We start from the raw sequence: 27893 nt of genomic DNA, 5'->3' as shown, positions 1-27893 counted from the left end.
ATTTAAAAGTCAACTCTTATGAATACCTCCAAAGAACAAGAAGCAATTCAATTCAGTATGATTAATGTTTATTAAGCATTGGTTTTTGCAGATACAAAGACAAAACAAAACAGCCTCTGCCTTCAAAGAGTTTCTTAGGAGGGCATGTGAAGTGTACACATAATTATGATATAAGGCAAAGAGTGAAAAGATCAAAAAAGAGATCACGTGTGGTACAAACATTTGAGGAAGAAGAAAACATTAATATCCATGGTGAAGAGTCATGGAAGACTATATAAGGAGGTGTCACTTTTTGGTGCTTTCTTTTTAGAGCAAGTGATTTTTTTTATAAATACATATATATATATATATATACATATATGTGTATACATAAAGATACATGTGTTTATAATCTATTTCTCCAATTCCCCCTCCCCACTGAACAATAAACACCACCACCAAAAAACTCTGCCAAAATCAAAACCTCATAACAAACATACATTGTTAAGCAAAACAAATTCCAATATTGGCCATGCATTTCTCTGCTTTTTAAGTTCATCACCTCTCTGGCACAATGTGGGTGGTATCTTTCATCTTTAGTCTTACGGACTAGTAGTTTTTCATTGCGTTAATCAGTGTTCTCAAGTCTTTTAAAGTTCTTTTTCTCTGAAATGTTGTTGGGACTGTATACATTGTTGTAATTTTGCTCACTTTTCTCTGCATCAGTTCACAGAGGTCTTATCATCTTCTGAAAATGTCCATTTCATCATTTCTTGTGGTGCAATACTGCCTTGCCTTCATATAACTGTTTGTTGAGCTGTCCCTCACTAGAAGGACGACCTCTTAGTTTCCCACTTTTGGCTGCTATGAACAGAGCTGCTATAAATATTTATTGTACGTATAGGTCCTTTTCCTTTTCCTTTGATCTTTTTGGGGTATAGGCCCAATAGCTTGATAGCTGCCTCACAAGGGCCCAGCTATATGTACATTTTTGTAACCTTTTGGACATAGTTGTACGTTGTTTCCAGAATGCCTAGACCAGTTCTATTTTTGTACATATTTTTTGTTCATAGGCCTAACAATGTTAAGTGTATTCAAGGGCAGGCATAGTTTAGTAACTTTTTGGACATATTTCCAAATTGTTTTCCAAAATGACTGGGCCAATTCAGAACTGCACCAATACGCTAATTTGTCCATTTTCCCACACCCCCTCCTATATTTATTTTTCCCTTTTCTCATCCATGTAACTCAGGTGGATGTGAAATAGAATCTCAAAGTTGCTTTAATTTGCATTTCTCTTATTATTAGTGATTTAGAGCAATAGCATAAAATTCAGATAGATATGAGGGACATTTAAATGTGCATAAGGATCCTTTATGTGGTACATAAGGATTACATATTGAGTTTAAGATGTAATATTATCTATGTTTTGTTATATTTTCATGTCATTTATTGCCTAAATTTCATTTATTTATTGCATAAATATTTCCCAATTACATTTTAATATGGGTTAAGCCGCACTCAGGAGTGTTATGGTCCACATGTGGCTGGCAGGTCATGTATTTGGCATCTCTAATTTAGAGCATTTTGTCATATGCTTGATGACAGCTTGGATTTCTTCCTTTGAAAACTTCATGTTCATACCATTTGATCATTTATCAATTGGGGAATGGTTCTTAGTATTATACATTTGCACCAGTTCTTTGTATATCTTGGAAATGACAATTTTATCACATAAGCATACTGCAAAGATGTTTCCCATCTACTTGTTTCTCTTCTAATTTTAACTATATAAGATTGATTGATACAAAAACTATTCAATTTTCTGTAATTAAAATTGTACATTTTATTTTATGTGATTCTCTCCAATGATGTTTACTCATGAATTCTTCCCCTATTCAGAGATCTGAAAGATAATTTCTTCCTTGATATTTATAATGTGACCTTTTGTATCTAGGTCATATATCTGTTTGGAGTATATTTTTGGATATGGTGTAAGGTGCTAGTCTAAATCTAATTCTTCCAGCCTACTTGTCTAGCTTTCCCAGAAGGTTTTGTCAAAATGTGAGTCCTTTTCCTAGTAGCTGGGGCTTTTGTGTTTATTGACCTGCAAATGATAACCAGTGTTAGAAAGTCAGAATAGGAAAGGAGGCTGTTCAGTGCTAGAAGTTATAATTTAATGAGTAGAAGAGCAGTCCTGGCAGAGATGCAGTCCAACTGCAACATCAACAGATGCTTAGAAGAAGTGAGTCCTTCTAGGTGGCTGGGCAAATCCATCTCAGTGAGTTCCAGTCCCTAAAGAAACATGAAATAGGGAAGGTTAGCAACATGGTAACCTTGAGATTGCTAATGCAATTCACGGGTTCTCTCCTTGATTCTGTCACCTGAGCCAGAAAAGAGAGTAGTCTTGGATGGACAGGACATCAAGGTATAGAGTAGAGACATTTTATTTTACTTTTGGTGAGGGAATTGGGGTTAAGTGACTTGCCCAGGTCACACAGCTCGTGTTAAGTGTCTGAGGCCAGATTTAAACTCAGGTCCTCCTGAATCCAGGGCTGGTGCTCTATCCACTGTGCCACCTAGCAGCCCCCGAGACATTTTATTCTTACAATAAACAAGTGTAGTTTTTCAGGCTCACTCCACTCTGTGTCTGATGCTCTGTTTGGTTTCACCTCCACAAAACAAGATCCCTCTCAGCACAAGAGAACAGAATGAGACCTAGACAAGCAGACATTTTGAAAATAATATGTAGAATTATATACTTTAAAAATGCATTGATGTGAAATAGAGCTTCATGATTTCATGCACAACCTTCTATTTGTGTTTTATGTATATGGACATATTTTCTCTTTCTTTGGTGTTCAAGTTCAAAAAAAGAAAATAAGAAGTTTTACATAAGCGTTGTTAAAGAGTCTAGGTAAAAGTTCATTGCCTAGGATTCATCTCTTTCATGACATTATCTAGCACAGTTTAATGGTATTTGTGCATGGGAAATAAGAAAGATGTGGTTTTGCCTCTACTTGTATTTATCAGCTAGGATTCTTATGGCATCAGGATGCTAAATTCCTGGACTGAGGATTTACATACCATTGTGGAAATTCTGTTGCTCTAAACACTTTGCCTTGGTACAAATTCGTGAATAAAAGTCCTATTTGTCTAGATAGAAATGACTTTTTCCTTTGTTATTTTTATTTTTGTGGATCCTGTTTTCACATAAAAGATAAATCATTTTCATTTCGTTTAAGCCTCTTTGTAAACAATCCTTACCCTTTTTTGTGTCATGGTCTTTTTTAGCAGGCTGGTGAAACCTTTGTGCCCCTCCTCAAAATAATGTTTTTAAATGCAGTAAAAAATACAAAGGATTACAAAGGAAGCCAGTTATATTGAAATAGAGTTATCAAAATTTTTTTTAAAATCTCAAGTTCATGGATTCCAGATTAATAACCCTTGTTCCATGCAAAAAACCATTTTTGCCAATTTAACTTGTGCTTGGGAATGTTTTTCTATCTTTCATGGCCTGTGAAGTCTGAGAGATCGCTTGACATCCTAAAAACTCACAGACAGTTACAAAGACCAGAATTTCCTCAAATTAGACCAACCCTGCACATCAGGATGCAGCTGGGACCACTGGCTTTTCTGCTAAGCAAGAATCTTGTCTTCAGTGACACGAGCACTCTGCTTTTTAAAGTATTTGTTCTCTTCTGTAGATAAATTAAGGCTAGGAAGTTGTTAATGGGGATTTGAAGTCAGGCTCTATTTCTTCCTCATGGTGCAGTAGCTATTTGAGGAAAGGAAGAACAATCAGCACTTTTTGAATGCAAATTCCTCCACTGAAGGAAGAGTGACTTTTGTTTATACGTGCTATATAATGTTTCGCCTGTGCTGAATGTTTCATACATCCTTGGTTCTTAAATGGGAACCCCGCTATTTGCTGGACTACTCATTTTATCCCTTATGGCTAGATAGAAGTGAGACTAGCTTATATTGTTCGAGTGTTTATATGTTTACACTGCATGATCTCCTGACAGTGGAAAGCCTGTATTTAATTCAAGTTAATATTAGACTCTTATAGCCGCAAGGGACCTGACTTGGAAGTAAAACTGAATGTTATGGCTGGAAGATCTTTTCTTATCGATGAGAATGCCACTCGTGGTAACTATGGGATCAGGATATGAACCCAAGTCTTCCTATTGTCAATTTCTCTCACCACAATATTTTCTAATAATAATAAATATTTCCATTTAAAGTTTTGAGTTACAAATTTTATCCCTTCTCTCCTATCTCTTCCTTCCTCACTGAGGCAGTACACAGTCAGATATAGGTAATACATGTTCTTGCCACAATTCTGAGGAAGGGGTTGTAGGCCGTCCTCTTTACTGTAGCTACTCAGGAGCATACTTATGAAGAAAAGAATCTTGCTGTCTTTTTTTCATTTTGTCCCAAGGTACAGGACTTTGGGGTATTCTGTGAACCAGGTATAAGTCACATTGGCATAATACCTGTAAATGAGAAGGTACTTATAATGGAAGACTCATAAGCACATAATTTATGTACCATTGCAACCAGTTTGCTTTCTCTACTTATAGGGCTGACTCTATAGCAATATTTGTAATAATTATAAATTTTTTTCCTATGCTAATTCCCCCTTGTTAATAAGTAGTTAGATTAATTAGATATACCATCACTATAAGCTCTCTATTCAGAGATGGAATGGAATAAGGAAATGTCAAGTTTTCATGATGTATTGAGCTGGCCAAAAGCTACTACAGTACACCAGTGTGAACAGGTGTTATATACACAGCTTTCACCAAGAGGTAATTAGTCTCTTCCACCACTATTAGTGTTTTTTATTTATTTATTTATTACAGTTCTCTCAATGCCAGAACAAAACAACACACATCTAAATGTCCGTGATTTTGCTTTTCTTTCATGATAACCACAAAGATATCATTCACATCTAAGATTGTTTTTGTCTAGGATGAAATGTGGCTGCTTCCATCATGTTTTATTAAATTCTTTCCAGGGGACACATCTCCTTGCCCTTTGTAAATCCACACCAGTAGAAGGTGGGAAATGCCTGTGGACAGAGCAGTGAAGACAGGAGTTTGTTCTCTGTCATATAATATCTTAGGAAATCTGCCTTTGGAGTTGTAATTTTTATCCAACACTCTCTTCAAGGTGTATACTTTAGGGCCCTTTCAGTACCCTAATTGATTCAAGGATAAAAAGGACACTTTCTTTGTGATTAGCCTTGCCAGTTATCCTACCGAACATGGTTATTAGGCTTTTACATGAAATGCCCTATACAAGGGGGCCCCTAACAAAATTTAGGAAGCAAACGAGCTAGCAAAAATATACACTTGGTACTATTTAATCCAACCATTCCTATTCCTGCTGGAGATCTATTGCTTTTGCAGTTATAATGTACATGAAATCTGAACTCATGGATGACTTAATAGTCATCCATCTGAGCTATCATTTTTCCTCCAATACATATAACAGCCATGTATCGCAGTCATCTTCCAGCATTTGTCTGGCTAATCCTAAATTTATATTTTAAGAGTTTTGTCCTTCGTGTGTTTGCCTTTGGGCATTAGGAAATGAATACACACACACACACACACACACACAAATCATATGTGTATTAGAAACTAAAAATAGTTGGTGATCATTATAGGAGTCGGTAAGCTACTTGAGGTTTTTGTTTGGTTTGGTTTGGTGAGGCAATTGGGGTAAAGTGACTTGCCCAGGGTCACACAGCTAGCAAGTGTTAAGTGTCTGAGGCTGGATTTGAACTCAGATCCTCCTGAATCCAGAGCCAGTGCTTTATTCACTGCGCCACCTAGCTGTGGGCACTTGACTCTCTTAATCTGTTGAATAGTAACCTGAGAGTTAATAGTGAGAGGAATCTGGTCCATTATGTGAATTAATAACCTTTCCACTTCTTAGGCTTCCAGGGATTTCGTGAATTATTGGCCAGGAGATTACCCAACTTTTGAATTTTTTTGCTTGATTTTTATATTCAATATAATTTACCACAGCTGCTATTTTCCCGACCCCAGAACAGATGACCTGATTATCAGATATTCCTATAAGAAATGAATGTAATACTAAAATTTATCTCTATCACATTTATCTTTTAGTCCCACAGTAAGTACCTACCAAAATAATTTTGAAGATTAATATAAAAGAATATTTCTTACTATACTTTTTATGGTAGGTATATTCTTGAAAGGGAAATAATAGGAGTAGGAGTCAGAATCAGCATTTAAGTTATTAGGTCATTAGTGAATAAGGTTTTGGTAAAATAAAATTCTAGTAAACTTTTTAAGGATAAACTCCCAGTATAAGGATGTGGAGAACCCAGAGGGCTCTCTGTCTCCCCTCTGAGTTCCCCCTCCCCAGACTCAGGCCATAGTCACTGAAGCAGCAAGGGTTTCTTGGGAGAGTTTTGTGGTCAAAACTTGAGTTCCAGAGACAAGGTTTGGCCAGTCTACTAAAGTCAGAGGAGTTAGTTGTGCAAGCCTTGCCTTGTTAAGGCCTGGAACAAGTTCTCTCATGTTAAGGATGAAAGGTTGAAAAACTTTCTTATTCTCTTAGAATTATTCTTGTGGAGATTTTATTTGATTTCTTTGTGGTTTTTTGCTTTAAATACTGAGCTATCCTAATAAAGGGTGCACAGTTATTCACTCACAAGGTGGTGCTATATTATTTTGTGGTGAGGCAATTGGGGTTAAGTGACTTGCCCAGGGTCACACAGCTAGTAAGTGTCAAGTGTCTGAGGCCGGATTTGAACTCAGGTCCTCCTGAATCCAGGGCCAGTGCTCTATCCACTGCACCACCTAGCTGTCCCCGATATGTTAATTATTTATCGCCTCTGATCCTCAACCCCTGTCGTCAGCTTGAACCTGCGACCCCGACATGAGAATATAGCATTATCTGAACCTTTTAAAATAAACATGTCCTCATACTATTTCTCTCTTTTCCTTTGGCTTACTTGAAATAAAACAATTCTATTTCTCTTACCTTTGTTACTTTTTTTCCTTTTCTCCTTTAATGATTCTTTCTTCTTCTTGCCCTTCCCCTTTTAGAATCATTTCCCTGCCTACTTTCCACTGGCCCTTTTCTCTCTGTATGTTCTTCCTTAGAGATTTCACCTGTTCCCACCACTTCCATTATTATCTTATGCACATAAAGTTCTGCTATACATCTCCATCCATGATTTCTTTCCTGTATAATAATCTTTCTGACTATTTAGCATTTCTACTTGGCCACCATTTTAGTTACAACATATCCTCACAACTCATCTCTTCTCTTGACTTTTTCCTATTTCTGTTAATACTACCAAGCTTCAAAACTTTAGACTTATTTTAGACTCAGTCATAGCTGCCCCAATACAAATGAATTTCAAAGTTCTATTGATTCTTCTTCCTTCAGAGGTTTTCTTGTATCTGTCTTTTCCTTTCTATTCTTACTACCTACCATTCTAATTCATGCCTCATACCTGGACTATTGCTAGAACTATCTAATGATAGTTGTTGTCATCATTGTTGTTTCACAAGATGACTGCATCAGTTCAGCTAGCTTTTTCAAAGGGAGAACAACTTGGGAGGGGCATCCCATTACTTCGTTTAGCCCAAACTAATATATGGCATAGTGATTTGGGAATATATTATTCAGAAAGTTTCAGACAGTTCTATGTTAGCATATATACTTGGAACTTATCCTCTCCCTAAAAATTATGCTTGTGAAGTTTTAAAAAGAATGAGATTTTTACCACAGCTACTGATGCTTCACCCTTAAGGCTATCTGATTTTCTACTGAAGCAGGTTAGCTCTGCTGCCAAATCCTGGTATTTTCTTGAGTTGATGTCATAGAACTGGAAAAGATGCTAGAGAAAATATTTATCTCTTTCCTCATTTTATAAATTGGTCATAAATTAATTTATTGGAATAAAGAAAGGTTAAGAGCTTAAGGTTAGACAAGTAAGTGACATAGCCAGAACCGGAAGTCAGACCTCTTGGTTCCCAACCCATTGTTCATTTCACAGCTCCCTGCTGCCCCTCTTGGCCTTCAGGTGCCCCATACTTTAATAATTCCAAGTAGTCAATACTCAAAATATGTTGAAAAGTTGTATGAATTGGGGATGTCCTACACACATAACAGAGGTGTAGATTTTCAGCCATCTTCTATGTATATAATATCACAAATGATCTATACTGGGCTTTTTCTTCTTTCAGTTCCAGTGATGTAAAGCATATTTGCTATACTAAAATTTAACCAGTCATAATTCCAAAATTGAAATATAGTAAGCAAAATTTTTTAAAAATTTAAATGTGACAATCAATATCATTGTGAATCCCATTTTAAGATATAAAGCTATTTTCAATCTTCTATTCAGTCTTTCAAGTAGTCTTTAAAATATGCGGCCATCTTCTAATTTGTTTTCTATGATGTCATTACCTTTCAGCATAAGCAAAGGTAAAGATTTTTAATTGGTCTTCTGATTAATAGGTTATATATTCAGTTATGTTGGTAGTTTGGTAGGCCTTGAATAGTTGTTAAGTAGAAATGAATGTATGCTTTTTCAAAAGATTATAGATGTGGGGGCAGCTAGGTGGCGCAGTGGATAGAGCACCAGCCCTGGATTCAGGAGGACCTGAGTTCAAATCCAGCCTCAGACACTTGATACTTACTAGCCGTGTGACCCTGGGCAAGTCACTTAACCCTCATTGCCCTGCAAAAAAAAAAAAAAAAAGATTATAGATGCAAATATTTCAAACACTAATGTTCATAACCTTTTAGGATCATTTTTAGGATAATTAGGTTTAAAATAAAATTGTGGGGGGCAGCTAGATGGTGCAGTGGATAGAGCACCAGCCCTGGAGTCAGGAGTACCTGAGTTCAAATCTGGCCTCAGACACTTAACACTTACTAGCTGTGTGACCCTAGGCAAGTCACTTAACCCCAATTGCCTCACTAAATAATAATAATAATAATAATAATAATAATAATAATAATAATAATAATAATAATAATAATAATAATAACAATAATAATAATAAAATTGCGGGGTGGCTAGGTGACGCAGTGGATAGAGCACCGGCACTGGATTCAGGAGGACCTGAGTTCAAATCCGGCCTCAGACACTTAACACTTACTAGCTGTGTGACCCTGGGCAAGTCACTTAACCCCAATTGCCCAGCCAGAAAAAACCCCAAAAAAACAAAAATAAAATAAAATGAAATAAAGTTGCTTGCCCCATGATGTGTTATATTATCCACATAAACTTTCAAGTAGTATATATATATATATATATATATATATATAGTTACCATTCTACAAAGAATTTAAATTTAAAAAGCAGCTAAAAAATTAAAGTGTAACTTTGAAAAATGCTGTTTATCTGAGTGCCTCTTTCTTCCTGGATTATATCCATAATGGATTTTCCTTAAATTTCCTTTGAGAGATTATCATTACAGTAAATCACTGAAAAATATATACATATATATAACACACACATATGTGTGTATATATTGCTGCTAGTATATATAAATTGCTTTTGGTAATATATGAATTGTACCCTCTAGTTTGGCTGGGGATAAGACATTTACATTGATGTTTGTTTACTGAAAAGTTCATCAGACCTGAGAGTTCTGCTTTCTGTTAAATGACCAGAAGCAATGCTTGATATCTGTAAAAGGATTTTGTTTGATTTATAAACATCTGCATTACATTTTATCATAGAATTTGGTGATTTTTATGTTAAATTTGGCCTCTAATTTGTTGGCTCAAGAATAACTTTCTGTCCCTTTTAAATTAAGAAGAAGTCAGATAATTCAATTCAATTTAATCCATATTTATTATGTCTATTAAATTTCAGGCTTCTGTGCCTTGGGAAAATAAAGATGAAGACACAATAGTTTCTACCCTCAAATAAATTATTGTTCCAATTTGGGGATATTACAGGTACCCACAAAATCATGAGTATAATGTAGGCTATGATAGGAGCAAAGAAGAAATCCAAACAGAGCAGTTCAGAAGAAAGAGAATATTTCACATTTGAGGTTATCAGGAAAGACATCATGGAAGAAGTAATACTTGATCTGGGCCTCCCGTGAAGAGAAGGATTTTTCGCAGGTAGAGATAAGGAATGTGGTGGTCTAGCCATGGTTAAAAACCAGCATAAATGCACTGAGGTGGGCAGCTACAGGAGACACTCAGGGAAGAGCTAGTAAATTGATTTGACTGGAAGGTTACTTGCATGAAAGAAATTAGTGAGAAATTAAGACTGGAAAAGTCACTTGGATCCATGTTATGGAAAGGCCTTAAATTCTAGGCAAAATCGTATTTTTCCATAAAATTCATTGGGGTATTTGTTGTTGTTGTTTTTTGAGTGAAAGAGGGGAATGTTCGGACCTGTACATTTTCAAAATTATTTTGGCAACCATGTAAAGAATGCTTTGGATAGTGAAGAAACTGAAGGGAAACAGACCAATTGGAGATTATTTTTCTAATCCAGGCTATAGGCAATGGGAGCCATAGCCAAATTGGTGGAAGTGTGTATGGGGTGTGGGGGAGGGTTACAGGAAATATTGTGAAAGTAAACTTAACTGGACTTGGCAACTGATTACATTTGAAGGGATAGGGAAGGATTCAGAAGGATGTTGTTTTTAGACAGAAGGGAAGAAGCCTGGGGGCCAAAGTTGTGATAGGAGTTGTTACAAGAAGAATGAAGGCCTAGAAAAAAATGAAATAGCATGGGATTAAGAACAAAAGCAGAGGCCTTAGTCTTGGAAATGAGGAAGGCCACTTCATCTTCTGAGGCAAAGGAGAGGAGAGAAGGGTCTCAAATGGGAGATGAAGGAGTACAAGATGCAGGACCTTCATCATTATAGTAAAAAAAGGAGACAGAGTCATTTGTTGAGGAAGAAGATGTTCCAAGTGTTATGGTGGGCTTTCAGAGAGAGAAGAGGTTCGAAATAAACACTTCAGATGATTTAATAAAATTGCCCTACATCGCAGAGTACCACATTGAGTTTATTGGAGAAGGCCTGGGGACTTGTGGGGTGTGTGAGGAGGAGTTAATAAGTATTAGAAGTGGAATTTGAACTCTGGTCCTCCACACGAGTCAGAGCTTTTCCCACTGTACCATGCTGCCTCCTGTATATCGGTGGTGGTGTGGAGATGGAGGTAATGGGAGGTAAAAGGGTCACAGCTTTGCAGTTTCAAACTAACTTAAGAAGAGAAGCATTTTTTTTTTCCCAAATGTAAAGACTCAATACTGCTTTATATTGTAAAGCTCCATCTCTCCCCCTACTTGGCTTCATTTAGCTTTTTTAAAAATCAAGCAAACTTGGGTGGGGGGGAGGAAACCCAAGTTGAATTTAGTATTTTAAAAATTGTAATTACCTGTTGTAATATTTCAATCTTGAAAGAACTTGTGAACTGATTTTTTTTTTTAAAGTGAGAAGCATTTTCTGTGTTGCTGCTAGTAAGGAAAATCTGCCAATTAATTTCTAAGTTGTACCAGCCACAGCTTAGAGAAGCTGCTCTGAATTAAGCAATCCCAGTGTAAAAAGGCCATGCAACAATACATTTTACGAATTCAGACTTTCATCTCTTGGCCATTAGTGCTACTTAGGCCTGTTTTCCAAGGCAGCTAGGTGGCACAGTGGATAGAGTGCCAGGTCTGGAGTCAGGAAGACCTGAGTTCCAATATGACCTCAGTTTCCTCATCTGTAAAATGAGCTGGAGAAGGAAATGGCAAATCACTCTAGTATCTTTGCTAAGAAAACCCCAAATGGGGTCAGAATGAGTTGGACATCACTGAAAAACAACTGAGCTACAACAAAAAAATGTATTATTGTTACTACTACCACCACTACTACTAGCACTACCACCTGTGCAGTGACTCGAATGGTGCTGTTTCCTCTTCCTCTTCCTCCTCCTCCCCTTCCTCCCCCTCCTATTTCCCCTTCCTTTGTTCCTGCTTCCTGCCTGTTCTTCCTCTTGTGCCCTCCCTCTAGTACCTGACACTGCCTGTATATCAATATAGCAATGCCTTTGTTAAAAAATTGTATTAAAGTTTAGCATAATAAACATAGGCAGGACACTTTATTTTTCTTACATAACTCTGACCCATGCCTTAAGTTTTGGGAAAAGGGCTAGTTCTCTGGAGTGTTAAATGTACCAAAATGTTTATATGGATCCACACAAAGACTCAAAACCTTCTTAAGATTGTGTGCCAATGAGAACTCTTTAGTCTTTGTGCAGCAGGTGATTTTTCAAAACTAGATTTCTCCCCCTTACTGAAGGCATTTTTTTCCTCTCCTATATTTGAGCTATTTTGCTATTGTTAGTAGGTGAAGAATGGAAATAATCTGGCAGAAGGAAGGTTTTTCTGTTTTCATACCTTACTTCTGAATACAGTGTGATAATCCTGTTGTACTACGGGAGAAAATTTTCCTATTATAATTTCATTTTTCTTTTTTTTATCTAATCCAATATCTAGTAAACATTGATTAAGTACTTAAAATGGACTACACACAGTGCTAAGCACTGGAGATACAATTAATAAAAAGAAAGATAGTCCCCACCCTCAATGAGTTTACAATGCGTGATAGGAGGCAGGAACAAGGAGAAAAGGACATGAAAGGGTACCTGACACGAGTGTGTCTTGTTCTTTGGAATTGAAACCAAGTAGGGCAACAGATGCAAAGTAGAGTCAAAATTTAAGTCCTTTCATGTTGTGATTTTAGATTTTTGGACCCTGGACACTAGATAAATTTAGGAATGTACACAGTGATTTTGAGTCTTGTTCTTATTGATTAATTACAATAGATTGCCATTCTTCACCTGTCCAGAATCAGTTTTTTAACAAGTTGGCTAAAAAATTAAATATAATAGTTATGTAAAGATGAAACTGTTGATTCATCCACAATAGCATTTGCAATTTGAGTTATTTTTCTAGTGGTGGTGATTTTATTTTTTTAAAGTAATACACATTTTTATTTATAGTTTTGAGTTCCAATATTTATCCCTCTTTCCATCCCTTCCCCCCTTCCTTAGGCAGAAAGCAATCAGATATGGGTTATACATGTATGATTATGTAAAATATTACCATATTAGTAATTTTGTACAACAAAACTCGAATAAAAGAAAAAAAGGAAGTGAAAAATAGCATGCTTCAGTCGGTGTTCCATCAATATCAGTTCTTTCTTTGGATGTGAAGAGTATGTTTCTTTAATATTTTTAGAAAGAAACCTCTTAATAATCTCTTCATTGCTTTTTCTTTAAAAAAATTTGGTATCTTTCTAGTTTTTCTTTTCTTTTCTTTTAATAGTCCCTAGAGATGGAGTAATTTATTTTAATATGTATTTTCTGTGGTATATTTATTTACCTTTTTTGTATTTTTCTTGTTTTGGTTATTTGCAGGTGAGACAGTCTTCTTACATCTTTTGTTATTGTTGAAGGTTCAAATGCTTCTCTCTTATTAAATGTCTATCTTCTTTCATTATTAATTAAGTTCAGGTTTTCTGGGTATGTCATTTTGAATGGCATCTTGAGTTCCTTTCCTTTTTGCAATATGTCATACCATTACCTTCTGTAGTTTCTGGTGGGTGTACAATAGTCTTGTGTTCTTTGAATTTCCTTCCTTTTATATTTGAAGGTATTTATACTAGTCATTTGCAGAATTTGTTATTTGTCTTTGGAACTGTATCTTGCAGCTTAATGCAAAGGGTTTTTCTTTGGTTTGGTTTTTCTGGAAGCAAATTGTGGATTTTTTTGATTAGTGCTTTGTTTTCTCTTTTCAGAAGTCCTTAGGCAATCTTCTCCTATTACTTCTTGAATGTTCAGGGGTTTTTTTTTTTTGTTTGTTTGTTTTTTTAACATTTTGTGCTCTTCTGAGAAGCCTCTGTACATCTTGTCTTCAGGATCAATGTGTTTTGCTTGCCTATAGAGATCATGTTTTCTTTTAATGTTAGTCCATTTTTTTTGATGTCTTGATAGACTTCAAAGCTGTCACAGCCTTCTCCCACCTTGAGAAATTTACTTTTCACCAATCTTAGTTCTTGCTTCACATAGCTTTAGGGGAACAGAGCTGACACCGTGTGGATTTTAGTCCCCTTCCTTTTATACATAACTACACACTGACCCCCTGTGCTAGTTCCTTCTGCTTTTTAGTTCTCTGGCTGTACCGAGTCAGTGTCCACCATTTTGCAGGGTTTGTGGAGGGCAGAGAGTATTTCGGGTGGAGTATTCTGCCAACATTTGAGTTCCTTAACCTAGGGACTTGCCCAAGCAGGAGATAAGTGTAGTCTCCAGCCTTCTATTCCTCTCCTTCATCTGCTTGATGGGGCAACTTAAAATTCCCTGATTGTTGCAATGGGATGCTGGGGCAAGTTCAGGAGTAGCATCCATCAGAAGAGACTGAGGTAAGAGGGAAATCTCTGACTGGTTCCCAGAATTGAAGCTCTGGTGAGTCAGTCTACATACCCTTCTAGAGTGTGGAAGCTGGTTGGTTGGGGTGAGGGGGTTGCTGAACGAATACATTAAGGATTAATGTTCTTCACTGTTAATTCGTGAAGCTGTTACCTTGTTGGGCTTCTTGTTTGCCTGTTGTGTAGAAACAGGGGTAACTGCTTTACCTCTGGCACATCAACTATATTTGAGAGTCAGCAGGCAGACGTTTAGTGTTCAGTCTGTGCCTACAAAACATTTTTCTGTTTTCTGGCCTGTCGAGGACTCAGATTATCCATCTATACAAATCCCTACACAAAGTAGTACTTCATTGGCCCATTTAATGTAGGGGTAGATTAAGACTCCAGGGACCCCTAGCCACCAAGACCCCCAGGGCTTCTCCCACCTCCACTCCTTGACTGAATTAACTGGCAGAACCATTAAGATGAGATTGCCTAGAAAATCATTTGATATATATATATATATATATATATATATATATACACACACACATATATATATACATACACACACATATATACATATATATATACACATATATACACATATATATACATATATACATATATACATACACATATATATATATATATATATATTGCTGGGCAGTTGGGGTTAAGTGACTTGCCCAGGGTCACACAGCTAGTAAGTGTCAAGTGTCTGAGGTCAGATTTGAACTCAGGTACTCCTGAATCCAGGGCTAGTGCTCTATCCACTGCGCCATCTAGCTGCCCCTATTTGTCATATATTATAGGAAATAAGCAAGTGGCACATTCCTGTCTACCCTGTACTCTTTTCCTCATCTCTGTTTTATTTTTTGCTATTATGTTTTTTGGTCTAAGCACGTGTCAATTCTTCCTACTAGATGATATGGTATTAGATTAATTCATAAAATGCCCCAGAATAAATCGGCTAGTTTCAAAACTTAGTTAAAAAATAAGAGACAGCATGGAAGCAGGAAGACCTGGTTTAAATCCCACCTCAGATATTTAGTAACCCTGTGACTCTGGGCAAGTCACTTAACCTTTTCCGGCCTCAGCTTTCCTCCTTTGTAGAATGAGGAAGTATGACCTTTTGACCTTTAAGATTCCTTTCATTTCTAAATCTATGATCCCATGACAATTTCAGTTTTACTCACAACTGCCTATTCCTCCCATCTCATTGTAGTTTGGTAAGATCATCTCATAAGAATCAGGAAGCAATAATTTTTCATGCCATTATACCTAATAATGAAATGATTATACTTTTTAAACTTTTTATTATTCTGATAGTCTAGAAAGGTATTTCTTCCCTACATTTCAGTAATCATTCCGTGGTTCTCTACTTTGAGTCTAAAAAAATACAATTAAAAATGAAGAAAAGAATGGAACGGTAATGAACTTCTTACAGGATGTAACAGAAAATTAGTGACACAATTAAACAGATGCCCTCTGGTCTGGAGCCATGGAAGTGTCAGCCTCAGATTTCTTTACACATAAATAAACTTTGCTAATTATTAGGCCTACCACTCTTCTTTTAAACATAGATAATTATGTGGGGGAAAGTAATCTTGGAATTCCAGCTTTAAAAATGGGCACAGAAAGAAAAATTTAAATTGATTTTATTTTCAGTTTAATTTTTTCCAAGATCAATTAGAAATTTAAAGAGGCATATAAAGTATTGTGGCACTAGTCATTTTATAACTTTCCAGCAACAAGTTAGCAGAAGAAAAATCTGTCAAATTTGGCATTGGTTCAAAAAAATATGTGAACCTGTCACTGAAAGCAGTCTCAAAGGGCGGACTGCTTTACAGGAGCTAATTAACCTTAGAAAATAATTACACAAATATGCAAATGTTGTTTAGATAATTCCGTGTGTTATCAGCTCAGGTAGTCCATCATAAATGCAGACCTTGCAATGCCTCTGTGTTAGAATCTGGTAGAGTTGATAAGGCTTTGGTTACTGCATCACTTCTGCTCGGTATTTAACCATTAATGATGAAAATCATACATTAGTAAATTCAACCTGTCCTCTGAAGGCATCAGAATTCCACTCTTTTAAATCCTTCATCCACTCTTTTAAATCCTTCATGCATTTTGCTATCAGGATGTCCCAATAGCTTGTACTATTTAATATTATTTATATTTTTGTATACCAATTGCGCTCTATTATTCTGAAGTAATTTAGCTTTAGATACAAAATAAATCAAAATAAAATCAGTTACTTGGAAATGAAATCCACATGCAGTCCTTAGATGGTAGATTCTATATATTTGTTGTAAAGCAAGATGTGGATTTTCCTATATTGGAATCTATTTTTTTCAGAATTTTTTCTGGTAATAATTTAATAATATTGATTTTCTTGTTGTCAGTGTGGGCATCTCATCCACTGATGCAAATTCCATTCCCTCTAAGACTTATTCGATAATTGTTTTTCAAGTCTTGGTACTGCTAAAACAAACCAAAAAAAAAATCATCATTCTCTGGCCAACCTGGTGATGAATCTTTCTGAACTTAATTAGGCCAGTGCTAGGACAACATACATTCTAGAATGTCCATCACTAAGCCTATAGTTCAAGTCTTAAAAGATTATTAATACCATGGCTTATACTCTGCTATAACCTTTAAGAACACCTGCACACTATAAGGAGATATCAGGCAATCAGCCAGCATATATGAAGCACCTACTGTCTACCAGACTCTGTGCTAGGAATACAAATACAAAAGTGGTATTCATGCTAGCCTCTAGTACCTCACATTCTAAAAGGGGAATATAGCACTCTTAGAGAATGGTGCCCAGGGAACAGAGTCACCAGGGCCATGGAGGCATTGTCTTTCCAGTGCAGTTGTAGTGTTGATTTAAATATGTATATATATTACTACTTTTATACATACACACACACACACACACACACACACACACACACACACATATATATATATATATATATACCTAGATAAGTGATTTGTGTATTTTTGTTCTCAGAACAAGAGATGTGAAATTTTAAAATGTAAACTAGATTTTAGAGGTGTGAAATTTAAAATTGTCCTCCACAGTGATGAATAATTGCACAGCTCTGTAAATACTTGTTTAAAATATTTCATTGTTGGAGGTGGCAAAATAGAAAAATAATGACCTTAGAAAGACAAACTTAACTGATTCATATTGAAATGTAAATAGAATAAATAAAACAATAAAAATAGAACCTTCTGGGCCAATGGAGCTTTCTGGCTATTCAGATTTTTCAGATAGCTGAGGTGGTATCTCAGGTATCAAAACTTATAAGAAAAACATTAGGCATTTTAGATGAGAATCACTAAATTACATTACACATTTCCCTGCCTTCTTAACATACAGTATACTGAACGTAATTTGACAATGCCAGATCATCATTATGAACACAAATTATTGTACTGTTTTAATACTAGAGTATTTTCAGGGATAATTAAGGTATGTAAGAAAAACTCTTTGTCCCTTAGCTAGATTTCACCAGACTGTCATTTTGAAATGGTCTGGTTTTTATATCAAAAATATGGTGATGTCTCTATAAAATTCTCTATACACAGACAGTTTTTCAGGAATATATCTAACTTATAAAGTAATATTGATCTATACTTTAACATAATAGATCCTACTATTGGTTCCCATTAATTAGGTCCTATAATTAATTACCAACTGTGCTATCAAAGCATGACCCCATAATAATCATTTCCATGTGAGATGGTACCATGAAAAGAGGTCTGGATTTGGAAGGAGAAGACCTGGATTTCAATCCCAGTTTTGCTACTTAATACCTTTATAACCTTGAGCAAGGAATTTAATTTTCCAAGCCTTAGTTTGGTCATCTGTAAAATGAGTGGCCTTGGCTAGATGATCCTTAAGGTTCCTTATGGCTGCAGGATCCTCAGATTTGAGGTTCTGCTCAAATTCATCAAAAAGATTTCAGATTATTTAGAGCCATTTAAAGGACTGCTAGCTCTCATTTCAGATAAACAGTCTCTTATGCAGCAAGGCGTTCTAATCAGCTTGACCATTTTTCTCTACTGCTTTTTAACTTTCCAAAATCAAATTCTTAAATACCTTTCAGTGTGTTTTTATTAGTTCATGTATTGGGCTTTTATACCACTAGAAAACTTAAGATTTGCGTTGTGCCTTCTACAGGAGGTCTTTCTTGCCCCCATCTGTTAATTCCCTCCCCTTGCCATCACCTTGTATTTATTTTGTACTCATGTTGTATGTTGAACACGCATGTAAGCAAATAGATCCACATATTATTGTGTTTCCAAATAAAGCGTAAGCTTTTTTTTTTTTTTTTTTTTTGCGGGGCAATGGGGGTTAAGTGACTTGCCCAGGGTCACACAGCTAGTAAGTGTTAAGTGTCTGAGGCTGGATTTGAACTCAGGTATTCTTGAATCCAGGGCCAGCGCTTTAACCACTGTGCCATCTAGCTGCCCCAAAGCGTAAGCTTCTTGAGGACAGGATCTGTTTTATTTTTTTTACTCCTCTTCAGTAAAATGATAATAATAATAATATAATGTCTCACAGGGGTATTATGCCGAAGCATTACATAAACCTTCAAGCATTATTTAAATATGCCTCATATTTCATTTTTAATAACCCTTTTTGTATTTGAAAAGGCTAATCACCCTGTTTATAGATAGAACACTGCATATGTACTCTACCGAATATTCAGAGGTTTTTTTTTTTTAAGGTATGTCACATCCACATTCCAGAGGTGGCTGATGCTAAATAAAATACATCCAGGAAATCAGCAGTTCATTTTTTTTTTTTTGGTTCGTTAGTTTTAAAGTTACCCAGATAATATTTAGAATGGAATATCATCATGTTTCATTTCAGTTTTTGGCAGTTTTGAAAAAGTTAATTATTAACAAGCTCTTTGCTATATTACCTAATTTCGGGCAATAATCATACCATGTAAATGTAGATGGAATATATCAAAATAGAAATAACAAAAAGAAAATTACACTATAGAAAACTCCCATAGTAAAATAAATGTATAGCATGGTATTGAACTGGGGTGGAAATTATAAATCCCTAAATTGGCATGTGTAGGCATCTGGTTTTTTTAAGGAAGTTCCATTTAGAAAATTATTTTTTAATATGAATGATATTTTTTAAATAATCAAGATGGAATGTGTATTAACCATGTGATATTCAACAGTTAAAAATGTTTTTAGATGACAAAGTAGAAATATTGTTAAACTTGTATTGTTAAACTGATTTATCATAGAAAATCTGTGCAAAAATTAACAATTGCTATATTTCTTTTAAATACTATATGTCAAGTATACCATTTTCTCTTGACTCATCCTTTAAAATTCTATATACCTTAAAAGACTTCTACAGATTTCTTCACCAATGTAACTTTGTTATTTTCTCCATCTTTTACATAGGACTGGAAAAATGGAACCTTGTAATAAATGAATAGATTGCTCTGTTTTGTAAGAGAGAGAGAGAGACCTAAGTAACTAATAATAGTTGAAAGAACTTAAAATTTTTAAAACATCTTCCTATGTAAAGTTAAATAAGCCTTTTATTTGAATTTTAACATTTATTTTATCATTATAGTTTTGAATGGGTTATAACTATTATATTTTATGCCATGTGATGATAAATCAATAACATTTGCTCTAAACACCTGTTATTTTTCCTTTACTTAGACTTTTATTATTCTACAATAAGTATATTTATACTTTCTTTGAATAATATGTATAAACAAATACTTAGATTAATATACACTTACTTTTAGAATACTGTGTTAATAATTGGACATCATCTGTAATCATATCCACATTCCCTCTTTAGGACAATGGCTCTCCTGAAGAACATTTAATCTATGTATGGGATCACTTCATAACTCATTCTGCCGCTGAGAACACATTTTTTGTTGCTCACAGCTATGGAGGACTTGCCTTTGTTGAGCTGGTAAGCACATACTCAAATTTTATTCATGATTTCTATACATTTTTATTTTTAGTGTATCATCCGTTTCTTTAAAATGTTTTACAAAGGATAGAACTATGTAAAACATTTCAGGTAATTAATATACCCTCACACTTCAGAAAATATTTCCTTGGGCAACAGACTTAGAAAACACATTTTAATAACTTTCTTTTAAATGAATTAACTGCTTATTTTCTACATTGCAATGTTTCTATGTGTTTTACAGTATATTTTATGTGTACACCCTTTAGTAGTATAGAACATACATGATAGGCAGTGTAGCGCAGCAGTCTGAGGAATGTCCCTACAGCCAGTAAGATTTGGATTCAAGTACTACCTCTGATATATACTGTGTGACCCTGAGCAAGTCACTTAACACAGTGCTCCAAGCTACTCTTGAAGGTTCTTAAATTGCCAATCTGCATCAGAGGAGGGAGGTTCCACACTGACATTCCCTACAGCAATAAAATCACTGATCTTAAAAACAACAACAACAAAGACAACCTATATGATGTTTTAAAATGCACAAGACTCTTTGGATATTGGTTAGTGTTTAATGATTTTTATAGTCTAATCGGATTTCAGAGCTAATTGATCATCTCTTCAAATTAATCAGAATCCAAAAATATAAAACATGTTAAAATAATTGGATTGAATCATCTTTGCAGGAATTACAATGGGCTTACGGAAATTGGTCAAAATAATTTTTGCATTAAAAATAATCTGATTCTTTTGGTTTTATCTACTGTGTTAAAGGCATTATCTACTGTGTAAAAACAGTTTATAAAATTTCTGAATTGTGTCCAGTGTTGTAATGTTATGAAAGCCAGTTTTAAGCTAGATGTGGCATAATCCCCTTTTATGAATATATTTAAAGTAATGTCACTACTAAAAAACTATACTGATGCAACATTAATATCTATGTCTGAACTTTGATATAAATAAGAAGTGTTACAATTTATAACAATTATTGGTTAATTTATGTGTTTTCCCCCCACAAATGTAAAAATTTTTTTCAAAGTTTAGAATGTGTCAGGGACTAAGTTTAAATGAATGTGGACTTTGTGAATGTTTAATTGTTTTAGAAATTAAGTGTATTTTAGTTGCCTGTTACCTTCCTTAGTGTAATTTCTCACATTCTTTAGGAGTGAAAGAGCTGATATCTGAGTATGAGATTGATATTTGACCTGTTTATACAAATATTAAAGGAAAAGATGACTACAATAATTTTACATTATTTCCCAAAATTATTTAAATTGCTGTTTATTTCTAAATACCTTTTAATGTCCCAAATCTGTTTACTATAACAAATTTACTGACATGCAACATTGTACTTTTTTGACTCCTATGTATTGTTTATACAGTGGTTTTATTACATTAATGTATTTTCAAATGGTTCATGTGATACAGATATTATATTCCTTTTCTTTACTTTTTATAGGCTGGCTGTCAGTTTTTAAGTATAGTGCCAAGAACACAAAATTCCATGCAATTATAGCAAACATATCCACCTGAACTTGTAAAGTTAATAAAACATTCAAATCTCAAAAAAAATTTGAATTCTCATTTTAAATAGTTTTGTTTGTATTCAAGGTAAACTTAATCCTTTTTTTTAAATCCCAAATCCCATTACAGATTATTTCTAAATTTAGTTTATTTGGGACAAATTTTAATAACAGAACTGACATGGCAAGGGTAACAGATGATGAGTGTGTCATTCCTATTTTTCCTGTCTCTCTCGTCACACTGGTGGATATTTCTCTACTTTTGTTCTACTTTAATATAAAGCACACAGATGTTTCAGAACAAGACTTGACTTTTGACCTTGAGGCTATTAGGGTCAGGGTCCTCAGGGCCTGTGAAATTATCACAAGCTGAGCTAAAGTTTTTCTCCATCACAGGAAGTAACCAGTAAGTAAGAAGTTAAAAAGGAGCTTTGTCAAAGAGACAAGATGGTCTCAGTAAGGGTCAGCTTCTGTAGTCTGCTGTCTCGGCAGGAGGTGCATGCATGGGAGGAAGAATATAATATAACCACTGGCACATCACATATCTGTCATGCAAAATGAAGGCTGAGAAGTATATTTAATGGAATATGCTTTGTTTATCTTTTAAAAAATTTAATGACGATCATCCCAATTTCTTATATGTGTATTTTAAAGCAGCCCAACTTTGTCGTGGGGCTTGAAGTAACAGATCCTAGTAATAACTGAATAGAATGCTCTGTTTTGTAAAAGAATGTGCCCCCCTAAAAAACTAATAATAGTTGAAAGAGTTTTAAACTAAAAAACTCTTAGGTAAAAAAATAAATAATATTCTTTTATGTCCTCAATATCAACAGGCAAAAAGTTACTGTATTTGGAGCTTTGGAAAATATTTTTTATCTTGTGGTTTTGTTTTGTTTTTTAATGGATAGAATGGTATAGGAAATTCCTTTACATAGATTCAAATTTCGAAGTTTCATTTGTGGAAGAAAATGAGTCTTGAATATTGCAATATAAATGTTCTTGGGGCTTGTTTTAGATATTTGACTTAGTAGCTTACCAACAAAATTAGACCATAAATTGCTAACATGACTATTAAGTCATGCCTTTCTCAAGAAAATAGTGCTATGAAAGATTTTTAAGTGTGTAGAATTTTACTCATGTCTAAAGCTTTTATGTCTAGATATACACACATTCCTTATGAAATACAATATACATTTATGTTTTAATGTCTGAATACATGAAAACTCTCCTACAAATACTGCATAAGTGCACATTTCCCTTACATTTCTAGACTGTGGATTGCAACCAAAATTATTAAAAGTGATTTAAGATATGTAAGAAGCAAAGTTTCAACATAAATGTAATTAGTTATATTGTTTATAATTTGAATTACAGGTACTAATAGACCTATTGCTAGAATCCATCTTTCCATTTCCTAACTAAAATTGCATTTAAGTGTAGTGTAAAAATAAATGGTCAGGTAATAGATGCCTAAAGGTGAATTGCTTTTTAAATAGAGAGCACTAATCATAACCATAGATCTTACTGCTTTTTCCTAATTGCTGCTTTTGAAAACTGAAATTATTCATGAACATACCTTACCTCATGATGTGAAATTTCTCTAAAACAGAGTATATTGTAGCTCAAGATTTATTTTCAAAAGCAGCATTCTGTTTGTGATGGTAAATTATGCTGCTTGTTCAGCTCCAAGCTCATAAAAACTTTATGCAGTTTGCTATAATAAAAAATTGAGGCAGAAAGTATGCCACTCAATGTTTTTATTCTCACCAGGTAGCAACTACTCACATTTCACATGCCTAAATTCAAATTCCTAAAACTTTTAGTGTTGTTAGTGAAAATGACTGTTGATGAGACAGCTCAGGGAGAGCATCCAATTCTCTCTTCAGTCTAATTAGTTCTTTAAAAGCAAGGAGACGAACTATTAAGCAAAAGATAATGATAAACCTTAAGTCATAGTGTACTGACAAAGATGGCTTAAGGTCCTTTCCAATTCTCAACATATTTCTTGGGTTCTTTTCTGAATTTGCAGTGCCTAAATATTACGTTTTAATTGTTTTTGTTTTGTTTTGTTTAGTTTTTTTTTACAAAACTATCTTGAATCAGTTCAAGAGCCATGATTTTCTGATTCAGGAAGTCAGTTTTGTACATATTGAAAATGTTAACCATAATTAATGCTCTGTTTTTGCCTAGAATGTGATGCAGTAGAAAGTGTTTTTGTCTTGGAAAAATAAATTGTCATAGGAATAAATCATATCACATCAGCAGAAAAATTCCCAAATTATTGAAGGGGTGGGGGCCCACATTTTTTGCCTTTACAAGTAGCTTTTCCCTTGTATTAGAGGTTGAAAATAGATGCTTATTTGGCAGAAATTAACTTTCATTAAGCAGAAGTCAATACAATTGTTGTACTTTTTCTCTGTCTTAGGTACATCTGATCAAACGCCCTCTCTTGCTTCTTATTTGCCATTTCTGGGTGTCCTACCCTCTTCTTAGCAGTAAGGTGGTCAGTTTGACAAAATCAGACAACGTTAAAACATTTTCAGTTTGTATAAATGAATTTAATAGGAAAGTTAAGGCCCTGTTACCATCTCAGCAGCTCTATCTGCTGTCAGTGAATTAATTAATACCCAAATTTTCTTTTCTTAGCCCAAATGAGGACCTCCAGATCTTATGAAATCTACCTGATCTTGCATTAAATCCTAAGCTTAGGGAGGTGGCACAAAATGAAGCTTTTCTTATCAGTTTCATCAATTTTCTCCCTCCATGGTGTTTTCACAAACAAATGGCCCCAATTCACTTAAAAAATGTGTGAAAACTGCCTCTTTTTAAAGTGTATCTCTATCCACTTTTGATTTTGGTTTCTTCATGCTTGTCAGCACTTGATTGGCACCTCACTTGCATGTGAATCAAGGACTAGAGGGAACTCTTTTAGTGCTATTGTTCTGTACTGTGATCCCTGGCCTCCAGGCAGCCTAAGCTGCCCTTTAGTATCAAGATGGAGGAGCATTTTCTGGCCATAGTTGTGTGAGGACACATTTCCTTAGTCAACTGTGAGTCAGTTTTTCAAAATTGCCTATAATGTGATTTGCATTTCTACTAAAGCAAAAGCTGAAGTTAACTAAAATGGGGAGAGAATGGGAGGGTATTTTTACCTGTAGAGACAGAAGATAGATGTAGCCTTAAAACAGTATTTAATTGTGGCTACAAAGAACCAAGTGAAGTTAATATTTGGTGAGTATCTGCTTAATATTATCATTGTAAATATCAAAACTGGGTAATGTGGATGTGTGTGTATTTATATGAATACTGTGTATTTGTGTTTGTATGTCACTGTGACAATTAAATGTTATGTCATACAACAAATACATGTAAGAGTGTTGGGGAGTAGAGATGGAATTAAAGAGAATGGAAGCCAAAGAAATATTGTAGAATTTGAGCCAATTATTACAACAATTAATGGGGAAAATACTTTAAAAATCCAGATAATTGAAGTAAAGTAGTTTTGTATATATATATATATATATATATATATATATATATATATATATATATATATATATATATATATATATATATATATACATACATACATACATACATATACATATTTAAAAACCTGAATTACTTCACTTTTTAACCTTAAGAAAATTAGCAATTTACTGCATAAATATAATGCTATTACATATTAAGTTATCCTGTTCATTAATTGATTTTTGTCTACGTGAATGTCTTCTTTCCCAATCAGATTTGTCACCTTTAGGGACCTCAGAGAGCATAGAGCCCAACCCACTCAATTTGTACAGATGAAAAGACCGAGACTCAGCAAGGTTAAGTGACAGCTAGTTAATCCACACCAGAGATTCTTCACTTGGGGGTCTTTGCGCTTGTTTTTTAAAAATGTTTTGATAACTATGTTTCAATATAATTGGTTTCCTTTGTAATCCTCTGTATCTTATTTTCTACATTTTAAAACATCATTCTGAGGAGTGGTCCACAGGCTTCACCAGGTTGTCAAGTGGGTCGATGGCGCAAAAATGGTTAAGAACCTGTGTTCTAGTTGGTGGCATAGCTATGACTTGAATCCATTGCTGGTTTTTTCTGGTTCCAATTCCATTGTTCTTCCACTGCACTATAGAATCTATATTTCTCCTTTATGTCTTACATAGTACTTTGTAAGGATGAGTCTTGATACTAGCCCTATATCACCAGTTCTCACATCTAAGAGGATCCCTTATGCATTTTCAATTCAAGAAGTGCAAAACAGAATCCATTATCTTTCAAACCCCACCCCACCCCCTTTTAAAATTCCCTATTTCTATTGAAGACACCCATATCTTTGCATTCTGGTAACCTGACAAGTCATCCTAAAATCTTCCCTCTTTCTCACCTCAAATAATTGTCATTTCTTGTCAAGTGCACCTCTACAAGTTATTTCACAACTTGGTCCCTCCTTTCCTTTTCAGTCTTCTTACACTTTACTCCCCTCCTCCCATTCTGGAACCAGCTATAGCTTTTACATATACCTTCTCTGTCTCTGTCTCTGTCTCTGTCTCTGTCTCTCTCTGTCTTTCTTTCTCATGGGGCTTGCATTTCTATGCCTTGGCACTGGCTGTCCCACTTACTGGAATGTATTCATACCTTCCACATTTCTGCTTCTTGGAAAACCTTGTTGTAATCAATCAACCAATCAGCATTTATTAAGTACCTACTATGTGCTATACACTGTGCTAAGCTCTGGAAATACAAAAAGAGGCAAAAGATAGTTTCTGTCCTCAATGTGCTTACAATCAAATGGGGGAGATAACATACAAATAGAAAAAGCAAGCTATATACAGAATAAATAAGAAAACATTAAAAGCAGGAAGGGACTGGAGTTAAGAGGGGTTGAGAAAAGCTTCCTGTTGAAGGTAAAATTTTAGTTGGGACTTAAAAGAAGCCAGGGAGTTGTTGGGAGGGCATTCCAGCCATGGGAGACAACCAGAGAGCAAGTACCACCTCCTACATGAAATCTCTCCTGATATTCCTTCTTTTTTTTTGGCTGCTGCTGCCACCAGGCCCCCAATGCCCTTGTATCATTTTTGTATATTCTGTATGTATTTTTATGTGAACCTGTTCGTGCCCTCATTAAAATGTAATCTCTTTGGGAAAAGGGGCGATTTTCACTTGTTTTTGTATCCTCAGCATCTAGCACAATGTCAGGCCCATAATAAGACCTTAGTAAATGTGGATTGATTGATTGAAGTGTCCTCTTGGTTGATCTCCCTATTTCTGAGTCTTGCCCTCCTCCACACAGCTGCCAAAATGATAGTCTTTAGCACAGGTTCGACCATGTTATTCACTTCCCAGCTCAAAAAACCACAGTGGCTCCCTCTTGCCTCTAGGATAGAAAACAAACTCCTATGACTTAAAATTTTCTTTACAGTCCAGTTTCAGCCTCCCTTTGCAGGTTTATTTCATTTGACAGGCCAGCCCTGTTTGTTGTTCTCTTTATGCAATGCTCTACCTCTGTGCCATGGTGCATGTTGCCTCTCTTGCTTAAACTGCCTACATTTCCTTCCCACCTTCAGTTCACAGAGTACCTGGTTTCCTTGAGGTTTCAGCTTAAGTGTCATCTCTCAACAATTCATAGCTATACCCAAAGGGTTATAAAATTGTGCATACCCTTTGACCCAGCAATATCATTACTAGGTCTCTGTATCCCAAATAGATCAAAGAAAAGAGAAAATGACCTATTTGTACAAAAATTTTGTGGTGGCCATTCTACCTTGCCATTCTCACCTTTGTAAGCAACCCTAGACCCCACTGGACTCAGTAAGACAATGCAGTATCCCTAGGGACAAAGAAAGTGGGTCATCATGTGGTCCGTGAATATATGAAACCAATTAATAGTAAATCTCTGAAGACATGGGACCTTTTGTACGGTGTTTGTACATAATGGATACTAAGTAAATGTTGACATTGATTTAATGATAATGTCAGTTT

General features: G+C 35.1%; 1 protein-coding gene across 14 annotated transcripts in view; it reads left to right on the top strand.

Annotated features, from left to right (window-relative positions):
• FAM172A (family with sequence similarity 172 member A) overlaps positions 1 to 27893 on the top strand; it is a 484252-nt gene that overhangs the window by 236551 nt on the left and 219808 nt on the right. For all 14 annotated transcript variants that reach the window (XM_043968907.1, XM_043968841.1, XM_043968848.1 and 11 more), the window contains one exon: positions 20269 to 20388. In XM_043968907.1, coding sequence (XP_043824842.1) covers positions 20269 to 20388 — 120 coding nt within the window. The remainder of the gene's footprint in view (positions 1 to 20268; positions 20389 to 27893) is intronic.

Source organism: Dromiciops gliroides, chromosome 1 (assembly GCF_019393635.1).
Source record: "Dromiciops gliroides isolate mDroGli1 chromosome 1, mDroGli1.pri, whole genome shotgun sequence".
Lineage (NCBI taxonomy): Eukaryota > Metazoa > Chordata > Mammalia > Microbiotheria > Microbiotheriidae > Dromiciops > Dromiciops gliroides.
The sequence above is the reverse complement of the archived record's forward strand: the minus strand, read 5'-3'. Positions and strand labels throughout refer to the sequence as shown.